General features: G+C 54.8%; 1 protein-coding gene across 3 annotated transcripts; it reads right to left on the bottom strand.

Moving 5' to 3' along the window:
* Positions 1–1,001: 1,001 nt before the first annotated feature.
* On the bottom strand, positions 1,002–15,152 carry Pdlim4 (PDZ and LIM domain 4). 3 transcript variants are annotated; one of them, XM_050157761.1, is made up of 7 exons: positions 14,978–15,152; positions 9,922–10,073; positions 6,188–6,266; positions 2,229–2,410; positions 1,889–2,049; positions 1,457–1,574; positions 1,002–1,311 (listed from the first exon to the last, which is right to left on the bottom strand). In XM_050157761.1, the coding sequence occupies exons 1-7, from the start codon at positions 15,068–15,070 to the stop codon at positions 1,107–1,109; spliced, it is 990 nt and encodes a 329-aa protein (XP_050013718.1). In that variant the 5' UTR covers positions 15,071–15,152; the 3' UTR covers positions 1,002–1,106. The 3 variants fall into 3 exon arrangements, with proteins under 3 accessions (XP_050013718.1, XP_050013717.1, XP_050013719.1); XM_050157760.1 differs by having other exon boundaries at positions 1,886–2,049; XM_050157762.1 differs by lacking the exon at positions 1,457–1,574 and having other exon boundaries at positions 1,109–1,311; positions 1,886–2,049.
* Positions 15,153–16,816: the final 1,664 nt, after the last annotated feature.

Consider the following 16,816-nt stretch of genomic DNA (forward strand, 5'->3'; position numbering starts at 1 on the left):
CCAGCCAGTTTCTGATGGATGCTGTGGCTGTCCGTTTGATGATGTCATCCCTACCTGTTGCCATTTGTCCTTTCATTGGAAGCCTCGTCCAAGGGAACTCTCTTTGTTAGGAACTCCAGCTGACTGCCTTAAAGGGGCTCCCCTAGTCAATGCTTGCTGGGGCGTTTTGAGTGCTGTTGATTCGGCTTTGCGTCCATCTGCCATTTATTCTTTTACTTTGCCTTACTATATGTTTAATGAACTCACTCATCCAAAACCGAAAATATGGCTTTTGTAGATCTTTCTCCAGACTGTACAAAACACGGCCATCAATAGTCACTCCTCAACTCGGTAAATTTTATAAAGATGAGAATCTGAATAGGCTTATGCCACCACAAGGCATGAGACAGACCCCACTTTGAGTGAACTGGGGGCATCCGAGGAGTATAGCATTTCTATTAATGCTGGACCAAGTATCTCAGAGAGAAAGGACGTGATCTTTCTAAATCTCTGCCTTTAGCCTCATGATGGAGAAATCAAGCACGCCCCCTAGTGGGAGGATGAAGATAGGAGAAGGGGGAAATGGTGAGTTTGTGTGGACAGAAAGGGTGGAAGAACCTGGGAAGAGAGAGAACCAGGAAGTGAATACCACCCATGGAGGTCGCTAGGGGCCACCTCTGACCACTCACACCGACATCAGGCACACCAGGGCCTTCACGGCCCATGCTTACCTTTGAATATTTCCTGACTCTGTGGCGACTCTTGCCTCCCTCATCTCTTGGGTCTCAGCTATCATCTTTCCTAAGCTCACCCAGGTCAAACTCCTTGTTACACCGCAGCACCTGACTTCAGTATTAATGAAGCCATCCCTTATGAGAGTCTGCCATCCAACCTAGGCTGCAGGAACAACACGAGACCTGCCTGGCTTGTCACTGAACTTGGTGTCTAGAACAGGACTGGCACCTGAATTGATCTTCCGGCACACTGGAGCCTTGGCCTGTACTGGAGGTTGGCAGACCAGACACCAGCAAGCAGAGGGATTTTATTAGAGAGGCCAGGAGGACATATATTTACACGGGCCATTGGGGGGGGCATTAAATGAAGCAGGCAAGGCAAGATTTCCCAGCTCAGACAATTTCCACCTTGGCGTTGGGGTACACGGCCACCACATCATATCCCTCGGGTGGCTTGACTCGTGCCTTGGCATGGTTCTCGCAGTACAGCCGTTCATCTAGGAAGAAGTACCCACGCTGCTTGAGATTCAGGCCACAGTCGCTACACATGAAGCACTCAGGATGGTAGAGCTTGTCCCTTGCCTTGACGATGGTCCCCCTGTGGTGGGGAAAAGAGGGACAGGTGACGGAAGTATTCTAGGACAAACCTCCATCCGGGGCCCTGGAGAGCAGAGGTGTGGCAGTGGTGGTGCAGGTGGGCGGCAGGGTGGGCGGCAGGGGGGCAACAGGATGGGGGTACTCACACGATCCCGTGGCCACAGCGCGTGCACTCTGGTAGCCCCTGCAAGCCACTCAGCGGAGCACCCAGCTTGCTGGCTGCTGGCTTGAGGTTCCTGGGACCACCAGACCCAGGCCGCTCCCCTGAAATCCAGAGGGCAGGTTGTATGAATGGGGTAGGTGAGATTAAAACCCCCATTTCTGCAGGATGCTGCTTCTGGGCCCTGGTCAGAAGCCTAGAGGGGAAGCGCTTGGTTGGTATGAGGTAAGAGGGGAGCCATGTGGTGGTGGAGTGGAAATCAGAGGGTGAAGGCTTGGTGAAGGCACAGACGTGGTGGAGTTGAAGAGGGGCAGATGGCTGGAAGGTGTGTATTGGTTGGGGGCTGGAGGAGTGGAGGGTGAGCTGGGGCCCTGTGGAGAGAGGGGAGGCAGGTGAGAGGTGTTGGGAGCCTTACCACCTTCACCAGCCTCTAGCATCCCTTGCAAGTAGCGGAAAGATCCAGACTGCTTGGGTTCCGAGGCCGCTGGCTCTGCTGGTTCCCTTAACATCTTGTAGACTTCTGAACCCAGGTCCACCCTGCAGTCCCGGTTCCGAGGGAGAACCCTGGCTGTGTCAGCACTGGGCAGGAGAGAGAGAGAGAGATGGAAGGCTAGAGTGATCATTCCAGCCTTGGTTCTGGTGGCCTTATAGGTCAGACTATAACTACGTGGGGCTCCAAGATCAAGTTTTAGGGGCCAGGATGGGAATGGCTGAGATTTGATGGATTAGGATGGATCTGAGTGTGGCCTCTGTCCTACCTGGGAGGTGGAGACACATGCAGAGAGCTCATCTGGGCTGGCAGGGTGACCTCATTGCTGCTGCCATTGTGAGGGACTGGAAGGCGAGATGGCTGACCGTATGGAGATCCCAGGCCTGATCTGTTGTCGTCCAGCCCAAACCCAGAGACTGAGGACCGCCTGCTGGTCACTGGACTGCAGTCCTGGAAGAGTGAGGCCTGAGGCACTAGGAGACCTTTGACCACTGCTGCTGACTCTCCTCCTCCACCCTGCTATGCCAGTCCTCTCTGCCCACTGCTGACCACTCCTTTGACATCTCTAGGCTGTGGTGCCGGCATCAGTCCTCCGAGCTCTGGGCACTTCCTGTTGACATGCTCTTTCCTCCACCCTGCTATTCCAGGTCTCTATGTTGGTTAGCTACCTCTGCTCTGACATTTCCAGGCTTTTGTACCCAAGCACTCAAGGGGTCCATGGCTGGAAATACAAAAAGAAACCCTTATCCTATAGTTGGAAGGGCCCCATGTGCTTCCGTGAAGGCCCTTCAGAGGGAAGTCTGAGGTAAAAGCGTGCCGCCATGAGGTCAGCTCCTCCGGGCCTGCATCCTATCCCTGCTCCCCACTTTTGCAGCTTTCCAGGGGAGCAGCAGACAAGGAGTGGGCACTGGGCCCCACTACCCCAAGAGAAGCCCGGTGCCTATGGTTGAAAGAACTGGGTGAGGGGTGGCTTGCGCTGACTCCTCAGCCTATAAGGACAGAATAGGAGCTCTGAGGTGTGGGTTTGAACAGGGTCTGGGGTCCTGTGTCCGTGTAGAGTCCAAAGTTGTGCTGACCTCAGCTCACAGGGACAAGGCACACAGTGTGTCCACAGCTATGTGAACATGGGCACACCTACTCTCACAAGTGCCTTTAAAGACATATACATGGGTTGGGACAATACACACAGGCCAGCCAGTCTCCCTACATGCACCTTTGCTCCTGCCTGCAAGGTCACACCCACTGGGTGTCAATGCTTGTCATCCTGGGGAAGTCCAAGCAGGTAAACCTGGCCTGGCAGATGAAGTGGCCTCATTTGGGGAATAAAGCTCAAGTTTAGACCATCGCTGTGTCTCAGCTCAGGGGAATATGTGTGTGTGTGTGTGTGTGTGTGTGTGTGTGTGTGTGTGCGTGTGTGTGTCTTTCTGCTCTGCAGTGTGGACAGGGAGCCCGGGTGAGAGGGAAAGAGAATGCTCCCTAATGGGAAAGAGACCAGCTTGGGCTCAGGCAGCTCCCAGAACTAAAGCAGTCAAACTGGCCAGGCTCTGCCTTGATTTCCCCTGATCTTTGCAGGACAGAATCAGTAGGGTAAGGCCTACCCTGCCCCTCAAATTTCAACACAGGCCAAACAGGGCCTACCAATGCTGCTGTGGTGGCGATGGCAGCAGCAGCAGGACCCCTGGTCCCCAGTGAAAGGCCCTGGAAACCTGAGCACTCGCACACATGCCTCTGCAGGGTAGACAGGCAGGCAGGCAGGCCCGGCCTATAATGGGGACCAGATGGGTTGTGGTCGGTGGGTAGGCGTTGGACTGGGGAGGGGGTGGGGCCGAGCGCTGCATGCGACTTCAGTGGAAAGGGGGGAATGGGAGTCAGAAAGCAGAGGTTGGGAGGATGGCGGTCCCTCACTCACCCTCTCACCCCCACCCAGCAGGGTGTGGGAGCTGACTGCAGGGTCATCAGTGAGCTGCGGCCCCTCCCATGGCCACCCATGCAGAGGTTTCTCTAGGTCTGAACTCAGTGGTGACCTTGGTGTGTGTTTGAGTGGCAGTTCTGTCACCCCCTGGAGCACTTTATTCCTGAACCCGTTATTCCCCTAACCTGGAGAATGGGATGGGCTCAGTAGCATGGCTCCTCAGGACGAAGTAAGGCGACTGATTGCACCAAGCACTTAGCACAGCCCCGTGTCAGGCTGGATGGCCGTCATGGGAATTCCTGCACGCCCTTTCCTCTGTCTCCTCTCTCTGGCTGGCAGTGTACCACACACCTTATGCTCTGAGCCTGGTAGTGGTGTGCTTGGCGCAGTCTCAGAAGAATGTCAACGAGAGGGTGACCAGACACAGGACAATAGGACACGCAACATGAATGGAGGTGAACACTGCACCCAGAGGGACAGGTGGCTCTCTTCAAGGCCGAGTCACAGCAGTCTGGGTGTTCAAGCCCCCCCCCCCCCGAAAGCTTTCCTTAGTGCTAAGCTTCTTCCACCCTGGGTGGCCCACAGGCCCTCTGTCTCACATGGGCCTTGAGAAAAGGGGTCTCCTGTGGCCTTGCAGAGAATGTGGTTCTAAGGCTACAGTTACCCTGCCCCATTCCACTGGGGGATGTGTGCCAGGGGTGCCCCGTGTTGGCCTAGGGCTAAGTGTGGTTTCCTCCCTCTCTGATGGTTCTAGCCAGCCCCACCCCCACACTCAGAGGGTGGGAACAGTGTGGGGACAATGAACCTTGTGTCTGTGCTTCTGGGGACACAGCCCTGCAGGGGTGGGTGTAGGGTGTTTTTGTCGCCACCCATGGAGCCCACGACCTTTTAAGTACAAAAGGGGGCAGCAGCTGGGGGGCGGGGGGGAGACTGCTCTGTTGTTTGTGGAAAATCAGTCTCCTTACAGTAAGGGCCACCACTGCAGGCACAGTGGCCTTTGAAGGAAACCGTGAGGAAAAGAATAGGGGCAGAAGTTGTACTGCAGCCCTGGCCGCCTGACGCTGTAGGGAAGCCACTCTGCAGTCCCAGTCTTCCAAGCCTAAAGGGGAGCCATGCTGCACCCTTGTCTTCCAACCCCAAAGGGGAGCAGCCCCTGGTCTCTGGGGCTCACCGGCCTTGGTCTCCGGTGAGTCCCTCCACTGTCCTTTCAGCATTGGAGCCCTGAGAGGGGGTAGGCTTCTCGTAGGAACTGCCCACCTTCTGGTCCTCCTTGCCTGGCTGTTTTTGGCCAAATCTGCCCCCTCTTCCCTGCCTGCAGGACCTCAGATAGAGCAAAGAATGCTTCAAAGATGCAGATGAAATGTCTTCCAGGACAAGCTGAAGTCCAGGACAAAGGACCTGAGAGCCTCTTGGTAGCTATGCTTCCCCCCCTCCCTACCCTCTCTCTGCTCTGGCCTCTCGCCCCTGGGCTTGCAAATGCTCTCCCGCCTGCCCATGTACATTTCCGCTTCCCATACCCTTCTGTCTGGGTCCTAAGGTCTGGGTTTGGATACCCTTCCTTTCTCTGGGGCGCCCTCTCCTCTGACTTCTTGTTGAAACCTTTTCTCTCTGCCTGGTCTTTCCCTCCGAATGAAGAAAGCAGACAAAAGCACGCCTTGCGTGTTGAGTGTTCTGGATCAAGCTATATCACAGGTTAGCCTAGGGTCCACTTTGTCCAGTTATGGAGCAAACTCTAGGGATCTGAACCTGCTGCACTTGGCTACCCCTCCTGAGATCCTACAGCATCCGGGTTCCACCCACTCTCTTAAGGACAGGACAACACCTGCAACGTCTATGCAACACAAAACAAGAACTCCCCAGCCTCAGACAGAGTACTTAAGGCTAGCACAAGACAGGTGCGGCCATAGCCTAAGTTCACCCATGGTTCTAGGCTGCCACCTCCCCACCCCCATCTCTCTCCAAGCCTGTTGACTTTTTTGATCTGGCATCTCTGGGTATGGGAGTAAACCTTAGCTCAGTGTGTGGAAACCCTGAGCCAAGACTGAGCCCAGCCCCAGTCCATCACAGGCACCTTTGCCAAGAATGCAGGATTGCTTGGAGTCGGGACAAGCCTATTGCAGGTGCTCACCACCTCGAGAGCATGGGATATAGGCAGGCAAGGCCCAGAAGAGCCTTCTCTTTCACTATATGTCCTGGCCATCTGAACATCAAGGTAAGAATTTCACTGGTATAGGTGGAATCTGGGCCATGCCTGGCTCCTCTGCCCTGGTCTCACTCCGAGTCAGCAGGGCCAGGCCAGCCACATCTGTACATACCTGGGACTCAGGGTCAATGTGGATCCTATGTGCTTGAGCCTTGTCGTCATGTGCACTGGGCCAGTTCTTGTTCTCAGGCCTGCAACAGGAATTGCAGGGGGTGAGATGTGTCTGCCTATCAGCGCCCCTCCATGCCTGGGAACCAGGGACAGGAGGGGTTAGGTTTAGGGCTCACAGCGGGGAGAAAGGCTATGTCTCAGCATTTCCCCATTTAGCACAGTAGTGTGTGTCTAAGGAAGCCACAAGCTCAGGTCTGCCCTCCTGAGGCAAGGCTATGTGTTCCCTCCCTGATCTCATTCCTGAAGAGCTTGCAGCTCAGCCACTCTTTTCCCTCACTGTAGAAACTCCACTCCAAGAGGCTCAGATCACAGCAAGGCAAGCCAGGCCTCACACATGGATTAGCCGGGAGCCAGTCCGGCTCATCCTCTGACCTCCACAGCCTGTGGCCGGGGCCTGGGTGGCTCTCAGGGAGGTGAAATGGAGGCTGTGGGGGAGCACCTCCCCTCCTGCTGCCTCCACCCTCTCAGGCAGAGTCATCACTGATGTCTGCCCAGCCCAGATGGGAAACAGGCCATTAGGAAATTCCTGCTTCACCATAGAAACCAAAAGCCAAACACCACTCAGGAGGGAGAAAAACATCATAAACCTGCCATAAGCAGGACAGGCGGGCCTAAGGGCTCTGGGCCCAGCCCTGCCACTCAGTAGCTCTAGGAGAGGCAAGCCAGGAGGGCGTGTGGACCCTGGGTTGGCAGGCGACGTATAGCAAGTCTGGTTAGGCTGTGGAAATAATGTCCCTCAACCAAGAGGCCTCCTGGGACTTCTCAGAGCTCAGCCCTGCCTCCTTCCCCCTTGCTGGTTCACGGATTTATTTATTTATTTATTTATTTATCTATTTATTTATTTATTTATTTTTGAGACAAGGTGTCCTGGTACTCACTATATAGACCAGGTTAGTCTTGAGTTTACAGAAATCCACCTGCCTCTGTCTCCCCAGTGCTGGGATTAAAAGTGTGCGCCATCACACCCAGCTCAGTGGCTCAGGGATTTAATACGGTATCCACACTGACTCCGTGATCCGTCACCTCTGTTCACTCTGCTCACCATCTTCTGGAGGCCAACGGTTTCCTCGCAGCCTTTGTTGCTAGCCTCTCATCTAGGTTCCCCAGTGACGCCTCTGAAATAGCTCTAACCATATCTTCCTACTCCGAATTCCAGTATGACAAACCAGGGATACCTTGTTTGGCTATTTTGCCTTATATTTTTCTAAACATCTGCCCAGAATGGCATAAGCCTGGGGTCTAAGGGTCAAAGAGCACCAAGTACCCAGTGCCATGAGAATAGCCCAAGATATCAGATAAGACTGGATGGCTTAGGCATATATTGAGTTCCACTTCGGGCTATGCAGGTGGCTCCAGCTGTCCATCTTTAAACGAAACAAGAAGTAAAAGCTGGGCTATGCAAAAGTGCTAATGATGGCAACAGAGACTACCTGTGGCAGGGCGTGGTTGAGAGGAGGAAGGTCTTGATCCATGAAACAGGCCTGAGAGATGTGGTCTGACTCGGGTTATTAGATGCCCGCCTTTGGCTCCATGTAAAGTAAGTCTAGAGGGAAACAAGGCCTTTCCTGCACATCTCTGTCTGCAGGGGAAGCTAGCAGGGTGCCAGAGGCAGGGAAGCTGCTCTAAGTAGAATGCCAAGCCCCTCATCTAGCCAGGCTGACCCTCTGCAGAATCTACGAAGGAGGAGGAAGACGTGCCTTGTGCCCTGGCATAAGCCCCAAGGAGTGAGCTGGACAGGGAGCAGAGACAAAGGCCTTGTAGGTAGGCCCAATAGAAAGAGGGTTGGGTGAGGGTCTAGTCTAGGTAGCCATGTTGCCAAATCCCCCAAGTCTAGTGTGTGCAGACTAGAGGTGGTGGAGGGAGGGAAAGCTGTGAGTTTTTATTCAGGCTGAGTGAGGTTAGAAAACCTCACAACTCAGCGTCAAGACGACAAGGCGGCCCCTGACAGAAGTCTGGGGTCAGGGGTGGGGTGGGGTGGGGTAAACCATGTGTTGGAGGCATGGCCCTGTCATGGACCGTGTGCTCTCATCTGCTCCATGACCACATGGCATTCTGAGACTGTAATTCCCAAAATGCAACAGGAAAGTGGCCTCCTGGCTCCATCCATGCCTAGATTGGAACAAATGACCAGGAAAGGAAGGAAGGAAGGGGGATCTCCACCCCGCTCCCATCCCTGACATCACTCTCTCTGGGAATCTCCTGACTCAGGACCCTTCTGAACCTCCCCCCAGCTCTGCCATCTCTACGGCTGCCCTCATTCAGCTAGAGAACAAAGCCAGAGGTGAGTCAGGGCCCAGGAACCCTGCCAAACTGGGAGGCCTCGGAGGCTACTTGTGGGCAAAGCCTCCCCTAATCAGCCATGCCTCAGTCTGGCAGAGAGTGAGAAACGGGGTGTATGGGAAAGGAAACACAGGCTCACGGAGGGAGCTCGTGTGGGTACCTAAGATAGAAGGGTCTAGATGAGACTGGGGAGCCCTCTGGGTGCCAAATGGAGCAGAGACTTACAGCTGAGCTGCTCAGGGCTAAGGGAATGTCCGAGATTTCTGACCCCAACAGGCACAAGCAGGGGCTACCTCATAATCCTCTGCATCATGTTTAAAGGCTTGGAACCAATGGATCAATCAGGCACGGGTTAACTGTGTTGTGGTTTTGGGATGGTTTCGCCCACACTGATCCGCAGGGGGTCGTGGAAAGTCCCTGTTAGCAGTGAATGTGGCAAACTGAGTTGTGGCTCTGGACCCAGGCGGGGAAGGCAGATGGAGAGATCCCACAACTGCTCATGGGAACTGATTAAAGAGCCAGTGCCTGAGCAAGGCAGAGGCTTGAACCTTTGAACCAGCACCATCTTTGGGGCACAGTTACCTGCCCCCACCCCTATCCCTTCAGGATGGGCTGCACAGTATTACGTGGTCCATGGAAGGAAAGCTTGTTCCAAATCCAGATTTAACCAGAACAGAGTCATAGGCCCTGGTAAAGACAGCTGCTGAGGCAGAACAGCTGTGGGACTGGTCAGAAGGTTGGCAGCCACTAGAGGAGGAGGAGGAGGAGGAGGAGGAGGAGGAGGAGGAGGAGGAGGAGGAGGAGGAGGAGGAGGAGGAGGGGGAGGAGGAGGGGGAGGAGGAGGAGGAGGAGGAGGAGGAGGAGGAGGAGGAGGAGGAGAGAGCAAGCGTACACTTATTCTCTATGGCCTAGTTATGTGACTTTTTTAAAAAAGTGTCCTCTACTTTGCTAGCTTCATCTGTAAAGTGGGCCTACACTAGATTTTGCATTTTGAAGTTAGTTTGTGGATGAGCTGGTCCCCTGGTCCCTGGAGGAGGGAAAAGGATTTTTCATTTGTTTGTTTTGATTTTTGCATTGAGATAAAATCTGACTACTTGGCTCAGGTTAACCCTGAACTCTTGCTGCTCCCATCTCAGCCTTCTAAGAACTGGGATTGTAGGTGTGTGCCACCCAGCTCAAGATCTTATTTCTTCTATCGCAAAGGCAACAAAGCACTCTGGGCTAACCAGTGCTATTCAGGCTCCATGACAGCACCAGTCTCTAGGGCTGGGCCTGGATGGTGTGCTCCAAGTTGAGGCAGAAAGGTTGTGCTGGCTCAGTTCATCAGGTTGGCCAGCACCCCCAGGCCCCCGCCCATGGCCTATCACCCTTCCAGCCCAGCCTGCCCATCTGTACCTTGTCACAGAGAGGGTAAGGTGATCATGGCAGCCTTTAATGCGGTTCTGGGCCTCCAAGTGTGTCATGAGCTCTGTGCTCTCGCCGTTGATGGCTTGGATCAGGTCACCTGGGCACAGGGCAGCCAGGGCCGCTTTGCTTCCAGCATGAACCTGTGGTTAGAGACATCACATGGTTGGCACAGTTATCATGTGGCCTTCTGCACTAGAGTTCCTTCAACCTCAGCACCTGGCCAGTGTGGCTTTGTGCCAGTGTGACCTGTGGGTGGACAAGCTAAGAGGGTGGCGGAGGTCCCCTTGTGGCCTCTGATTTCAAAACCCGCCTCCAGCCCCTGCAAACCTGGTTAGATGTAAGGATATATGAAGGAAGGGCTTCTAGCCTGGGACAAGGGCAATGCTGTAGTCTGTGTAGGTACACTAAGACATGCAAGGTACACTCAGACACACAAGGGCATAAGTGCCCAGACACACACAGAGCATGGACATGTCATACGTATTAGGTATTTTACACTGACAACGCACTACTCAAGCTGCCCTTGACCCTGCTTAGTTGATCCCACCTCTCATGCCCACCTGCATTCACCTGCTCCATCACGCTGTGGTTATCCCATCTAAACACCTGTAGGGTACTTAAAAGCCCCAGCCAGCACTCACATCTTCCCCAAATGTTGTTCCTTCCAGCTGGTACACTCTTCTGACTCTTTAACCCTGCTTACTAACTAGCCCACTCCTCCTTTGGGCCTCAGCGCAGAGTCCAGTTCCTCCGCCAATAACTCCTTGTGCCCCTATTACCCGCACCCCTGCATTGCCAACACACCTTTACAATTAGAAGGGGGTGAGTACATCACCTCCTTAGGCTAGTTCAAAGTCATCCAATTCCAGCTGACAGCCTGTACTCCGGGGTCATAACTCCAACTCTGTGTTCCCTGCAGGACCCCTAGAGTCCTCTATTGACCCAACAGGCTCAAGCACTTTTGGTCATATGATGAGGGTGTGGAAAGACACAGAGATGTCTAAATAAGAACCCCAGGGGACTGAGGTGGCAGGGCACCCTGGAGACAGACGGGAAACAGACAAGGAGTCTTCATTCTTGCCTGGTATGAACAGCCCACACCTCTCTGTGGCCTGAGAGTTGCCAATGACCTTGTTGCTATCAGTGGGACGGGGGGCGGGGGGGGGGGAGCTCCTAGCAACCCTGGCAGGCTCAGCTCAGCCAGTTTCTAAGAGAGTGGACAAAGCCAGGCGCTGGCAGTTCCTTGGCTAGAAGCATGGTGTGGGCACTGCCCAAGCTGCCTTGCCCTGAAATAGGCTGCCTCAGAAATATGCTTTCTCCTCCCACCCCCATGTGTATACATGTCGTGTGTGCGTGTGTGTGCATGTGCGCGTGTGTTTGAGTATGTGTGTGTGTGTGTGTGTGTGCTTGCCTGTGTGTACCTGTGTAGAAACCAGAATCAGTGTCTTCCTCTATGGCTCTCTGCCTTTATCGTTTTGAAACAGGGACTCTTACCAAACCTGGAGTTCATCATTTTTCGCTAGACTCCCTGGCCAGTGACCTTCTGGGATCTGCCTGTCACCACCTACCCCTGTGCAAAGGTTGTAGACATGCTTTACCATATCCAGCTTTTGCAAGTGTCCTGGGGATGCAAACTCAGAATCTTATGCAAGCACTTTACCTACTAAGCCATCTCCCCAGCCCTGCACCTGGCTTTATTATGAGAGGGCTGGAGATTAAACCTAGGTCCGTGTGTTTACACGGTAAGCACTTTCCCAACTGAATTATCTCCCCATCTTGCTCAAGGAAACTTCTCTTTTAGAGTGTGATGCCCTAGCCAACCAGTCCACCATAAATATTCACTCGTTGGGCTTGGGCACCAGGCACTTGCACAGACCTGTCCTCCTGGGGCAGGTGCCCACTTGGCACCATCCGGCCCCATTCCCTTGTCAAGGTTCTGTCAGAGCTCCCTGTGTGTACCTGTGTAGTACCTATCTGTGCCAGAACGTTTCCATATCTGGCACAGGGTAACCTCTCAGTCACCAGGGGAGGCCAAAGGTGTTCTCATGCCTACAGACGAACAAGGAGGGGGCTAGAGCAAGGGCACTGTGGCCCAGTCCCCCACTGGACAGGAGTCTTCTTCCTCAGGGCTAGTGGGCTACAAGATGACTCAGCCAGCACAAGGGGTGCATTCAGGTCCCTGTAGGTGGCGGAAGTTCCTGGAAGCAGAGGTGGCTGGGATGTGGCCAGCGCCATTGAGCTTAGGGAGTTCTGGTCAAAGAGGGCTCGAAGCCAGGAAACCGTGACTCCCAGCTGCCCTCCGCACGCATTGTCTCCTGAATTCTCACGGCAAGCCCATTTCCTAGACTAAGCCACCGAGGTCCAAAGAAGACAAAGAAATATTTAATCAATAAACAGCAGAGTCGGAATTCTAACCTAGGCTAACTGGGACCAAATCAAGGCTTACCCTGTCAGCCACTGTGCTTCTGTGTGAAAAGGAACAGCGTGGAGATAGCACACCGGGTGGAAACCCAGCGGTATAATGGCTCATCCAAGAGAGAAGGAGGAGGGCTTGTGCGACTTGGAGCATCACTAGTGAAGGAAAAGTGGAAGCAACCAAGTAAGAGAAGCTGCAGGGGCCAGATACTGCAGGGTCTATAGGCCCTGGGGTGAGACACTGACGTCTCTCATGGGGTTGGGAAGCCTGGAACATTCCAAACAAGGAAATCACTGGAAGTGGTGGGGTTTGGCCAGTCGTCGAGCTGTGCAGTACAAGATAACCAGACAGACAGAAGAAAGATGGGGGTAGTGAGGTCAGATGGAGATCTGGGGCATGAGTCAGCCCCCTCACCTGCCGCATTCCAGGCCCTGCTGTGCCCACTGCAGACGCCTGTGGTGAGTGGGAGCCACAGAGGGTCGTATCATCTCTCCAGTCACTGCAAACTCCAAGCAGGCCTGGATCCAGGCTCATACTCCCCTTCCCTGTGTATCTTAACTCTTCTGTGCCTCGGTATCCCAATCTACAGCGTGAGGCCAGGAGTCTAAGGATTGCAATGGGGACTTCCAGAGACCTTCATGGCATATAACATCTCTAAAAGAGGGCTCATTCCAAGAACTGGCTGCTGGGAAGGTGCTGGTACCAACACTTGAGAGGGTGGAGCCTGGCATCCTTCGATGCTTGGAAGAGGCCATGGCCATCACAGTTTACCTATCACTGACCTTGGGGACCCCAGAGGCTACCTGGGCAAAGACTGTAAGCTCCCAACCCAGCTAAACAATCATCTCCTCTACTGTCTGCATGCGGCTGTCCCTTTCTACTGGACTCTGGGGAAAGGAGGCTCTGGAAACATAGGAGAGACTCTGGAAAGACACAGGAAGGGATCTAGAAGCCCTTTAGCTAGGACACGCCCACTCATCATCAGTCCCTGTAGTGTTGCCCCTGAGGTACCTGCTAGGCAAGTTGTGGCCTGTGCCTCCCCAGCTCTGTAAAGCTCCCAAATCCCACCCTAACCCAGGCTCAGTCATCCTGGCTCCTGGTGGGGGTACTACTGCCACATGACTCTGGGGGATGAAGAGAATGCCTCTCTCCCAAGTCGTCTGTCCACCAGGGGCCTCTACCTCCTCCCTCCAAGCCCCCATCAGTGCCAAACAGGCCGGGGCAGCCTCTGCTGACGTGTGGAGGCCTTTCCCCCGTTGGACAGGCAGCCGCGTGGGCAACAGATGTCTTAGCTCTCAGCCGCCTGCAGCACTCAGTCGTGGCCACTGAGCCTGTCAGCGGCCTCACACCCAGGGTGCCTGGCCCACTGGCTGCCCTAACACCCTCGCCAGTCCTCCTCTGTAGATACACAGCATGATCCACCAAGCAGACATAGATGCTCTCCCTCTGCCCCCCCTTACACACACACACACACACACACACACACACACACACACACACACACAGGTGATCTCTAGGGGGAACAAGGAGGTGAAAGTCTCCCGGATGTGCTGAAGGCAGACCTCACTTGGCCTAAGGGACCTGGTAGAGAAGACAGATGTGGGAGGCCTCCCAGGACAGCTGGTCCTGCCTGTCACCCAGGCTCCCATGTAGAGGATTCCATGATTCCACACCCACCGGGTGGGTGCCTATCCCTTCCCAAGAACTGAGAAGAAGTCTCTAAAGCTTGGCCCAGCCTTTAGGGCCAGTGGAAGCAGCAGACTGGATCTCAGTCCCCTGGCACAAGTCCTCCAAACTCAAGGAGCCTCTGTGGGGAGAAGGGATGTCCCCATCTGTCTCCTCCCTCTGGCCTGGGAGCCACCAAGGGCAGAGTCTGGGCTCTCTTCTCTTTTGGCTCCAAGGCTGGGGAATCCCTGCCTCCGGCCCTGAGCTCCTCCCCTCCATCATCAGACTAACTACCTCTCCAGGGCTGTGCCCCTTCCTCTTCCTCCTCGGCCCCAGGTCTAGGAGCAGAGTATGATCCCGGGACTCTTGAGGGGTGTACTGGTCCCTGGCTTTGTGATGGCTTGTAAGGAGGTGGAATGACACCTCACAGTCTCCCCTTTGCCTGAAGCCAACAGTACCTCTTGGTCGCTTCCCCTAGAGTGACTGAGAGGAGAGGAGAAACTGAAGTTCCGAGTGGGGAAGTGGATGGACTTCTCAGGACAGAAGACCCTTTAGGGCTACCCAGACCTTTGATAGGGGAAGTAGACTTTCAGTTACTTTGCCCCAAAACTTTAGGCAGGGTTGGGTCTGAGGAGTTTCTGGGCCTCTGTAGAGCTGCCCAGACTCCTGGACTAAGTCTGAGAGTTCTTCCCTGGCCCCACAGTGACTTACCCTAAAGAAAGTCAGTGGGAAGCTAGTGTGTGAACCCTTTGGGGAGTCTACCACCAAATGGGGCAGACTGTGCGGGAAGGGGGGTGGGGCTGCGCTACTCTGCTGGAACTCCCTTCCACGGCACGCAGGTCACCCAGACCAACACTCTGCTTTCAAGCTTCAGGCACGTCGAGGATCCGGGTCCTCGGTCTACCACAAAAGCAGGGGCTCAGCCCCAGGACCACCCCGCTGCCCCGCGGGGGTCGTACTCACCCTCGAGATGGTGAGCGGCGCACTGAAGTCCCGGCCGCCCACCAGGCGGAAGCCCCAGGGTGAAGGGCCGCGCAGGGTCACCGAGTGGGGCATCGCAGGCCGGAGCTACAGCAAGAGCTGGAGTCGGACACGGAGGAGTCGCCGCCGCCACTGCCGCTGCCTGGCCGCCGCGCCCCGCCCCCGGTCTACCCGCCCCCGAACTCCCCCTCCGTCCTGTCCGCGCCCGGCGCACACCGATTGGCCCCGCGGGCTCCCGACCCCTCCCACTTTGGGGGCTCCGAGGACCGCCCCTCACTTTCTCAGGCTGCACCCCTCACCCTCAACCCGTTTATTGAAGTCCCCCAGAATAGGGTCCGCTCCGATGTCTAGGTCCCGCCTGGCTGCGGAGCCGAGCAGGCTGTGGAAGCTCAGACACCAGGCACGGGCCCTTTGAAGTCGCTTTTACGGGCCGGTGCTCTAGCCCGGGGAGGGATGCAGGGCTGCGGTGGCTCTGATGGGGGATGGGACCGCGCCTTGTTTCCAAACCACTTCCAGGTTCTGGCGGGCCGACCTGCTTCCCCAGCTCTCAGCATGTGGAGCTCTGTGAACACCGCTGTTAGAACCTTGTGCCTGCGTAACTCTGGACTAGGGACACAGATCCAGGCCAGCAGCAGGCAGTGGGTTTCTTAGGGGAATGGGGTGGGAATGGGTGGAGTAGAAACAGAAAGTTGCTCAAACTAGTTTGCAGAGGCTAGGCTGATTTCCTAGAGGAACTGGCCTCTTTCTGGCGTCTAGAAGCAAGGTGCATGATCGCTCCAGGTATCCCCTGCTTCTTGGGCCTTCTCTTGCTGCCATCTTCCTTAGAGCCATCTTGTATGCAAGGAGTGTTGTGTCTCTTGGCACTCTGGAGAGGAGACCGACTGGAGTGGTGACTGTCTCCGAGGTGGAGGAGTGGAAGTGTCTGGAGTCCCCTCCCCAGGGACCTTCTCTCCTTGCCGGGATGTCCTTTAACAGCTTCTGGAGGTGCCATGGTTTGTCCAGACCACTCTCTGGGTACCTCAGTCTTACCACATCAGACATCAACCACTTCTCTAGACCCAGAGGAGACCCTAGATTAGTCAATATTCTTGGCAACCCATGGGGTGCCTTCTTAGTTGAAGGTAAGGGTTAGGATGCTCACAGGGTATGAGATGAGAGGGACGAATAGATCTTTAATATCTGGCATCAGAAAATATGGATGGCTTGACAGGTACAAAGTAAGGGACGTCCCATCTGGAGATGTCTTCCTGGTAGGGAGGGTGCTACCATCTCCTCAGCTGGGAGGAGAATGTGTAGTGTATGTGACAATGTGTAGTGTAGTGTATGTGACAATGATGCATTTTTGGGGGGGCAGATTGAGGAGAACACACAACATGGGGGAGGGACACAATTAGATTCCACTAAATGCAGTGGAATGGGTCCAGCCACCATTTACCACTGGTTGTCCTGAGGGTTGAGCGTACACTGTGGGCCTTGGTCAGAGACCCCTCATGGTGAACTTGAGAGCACAGCAAATGTGACGGTGATGGACCTTGCTGGGGGTTGAGGGAAAGAGCAGGCAGGTCTTCCAGAATCCGAGGACATTGCCACCCAATGCACCTCATAGTGGGTTCTGAAAATTTTCTCAGACATCCTTGCTTCTTTCTGTCAATCCACACATCTCCAAGACCTGCCACCTTCCTATACGGAAACCTCCTCGTTACTTTTGGTGGGGAGTGAGGGGGTCAGTTAGTCTTCTTGAACATGATCTTGCTGGCATTACAATCTTTCTCCAGAATCTTCTCTCACAGGACTGGAGATGAGGGGGAAGGGAGAAGAAGG

Source organism: Alexandromys fortis, unplaced genomic scaffold, assembly GCF_014885135.2.
Source record: "Alexandromys fortis isolate MF-2015 unplaced genomic scaffold, M_Fortis_MF-2015_v1.1 scaffold_103, whole genome shotgun sequence".
Classification (NCBI taxonomy): domain Eukaryota; kingdom Metazoa; phylum Chordata; class Mammalia; order Rodentia; family Cricetidae; genus Alexandromys; species Alexandromys fortis.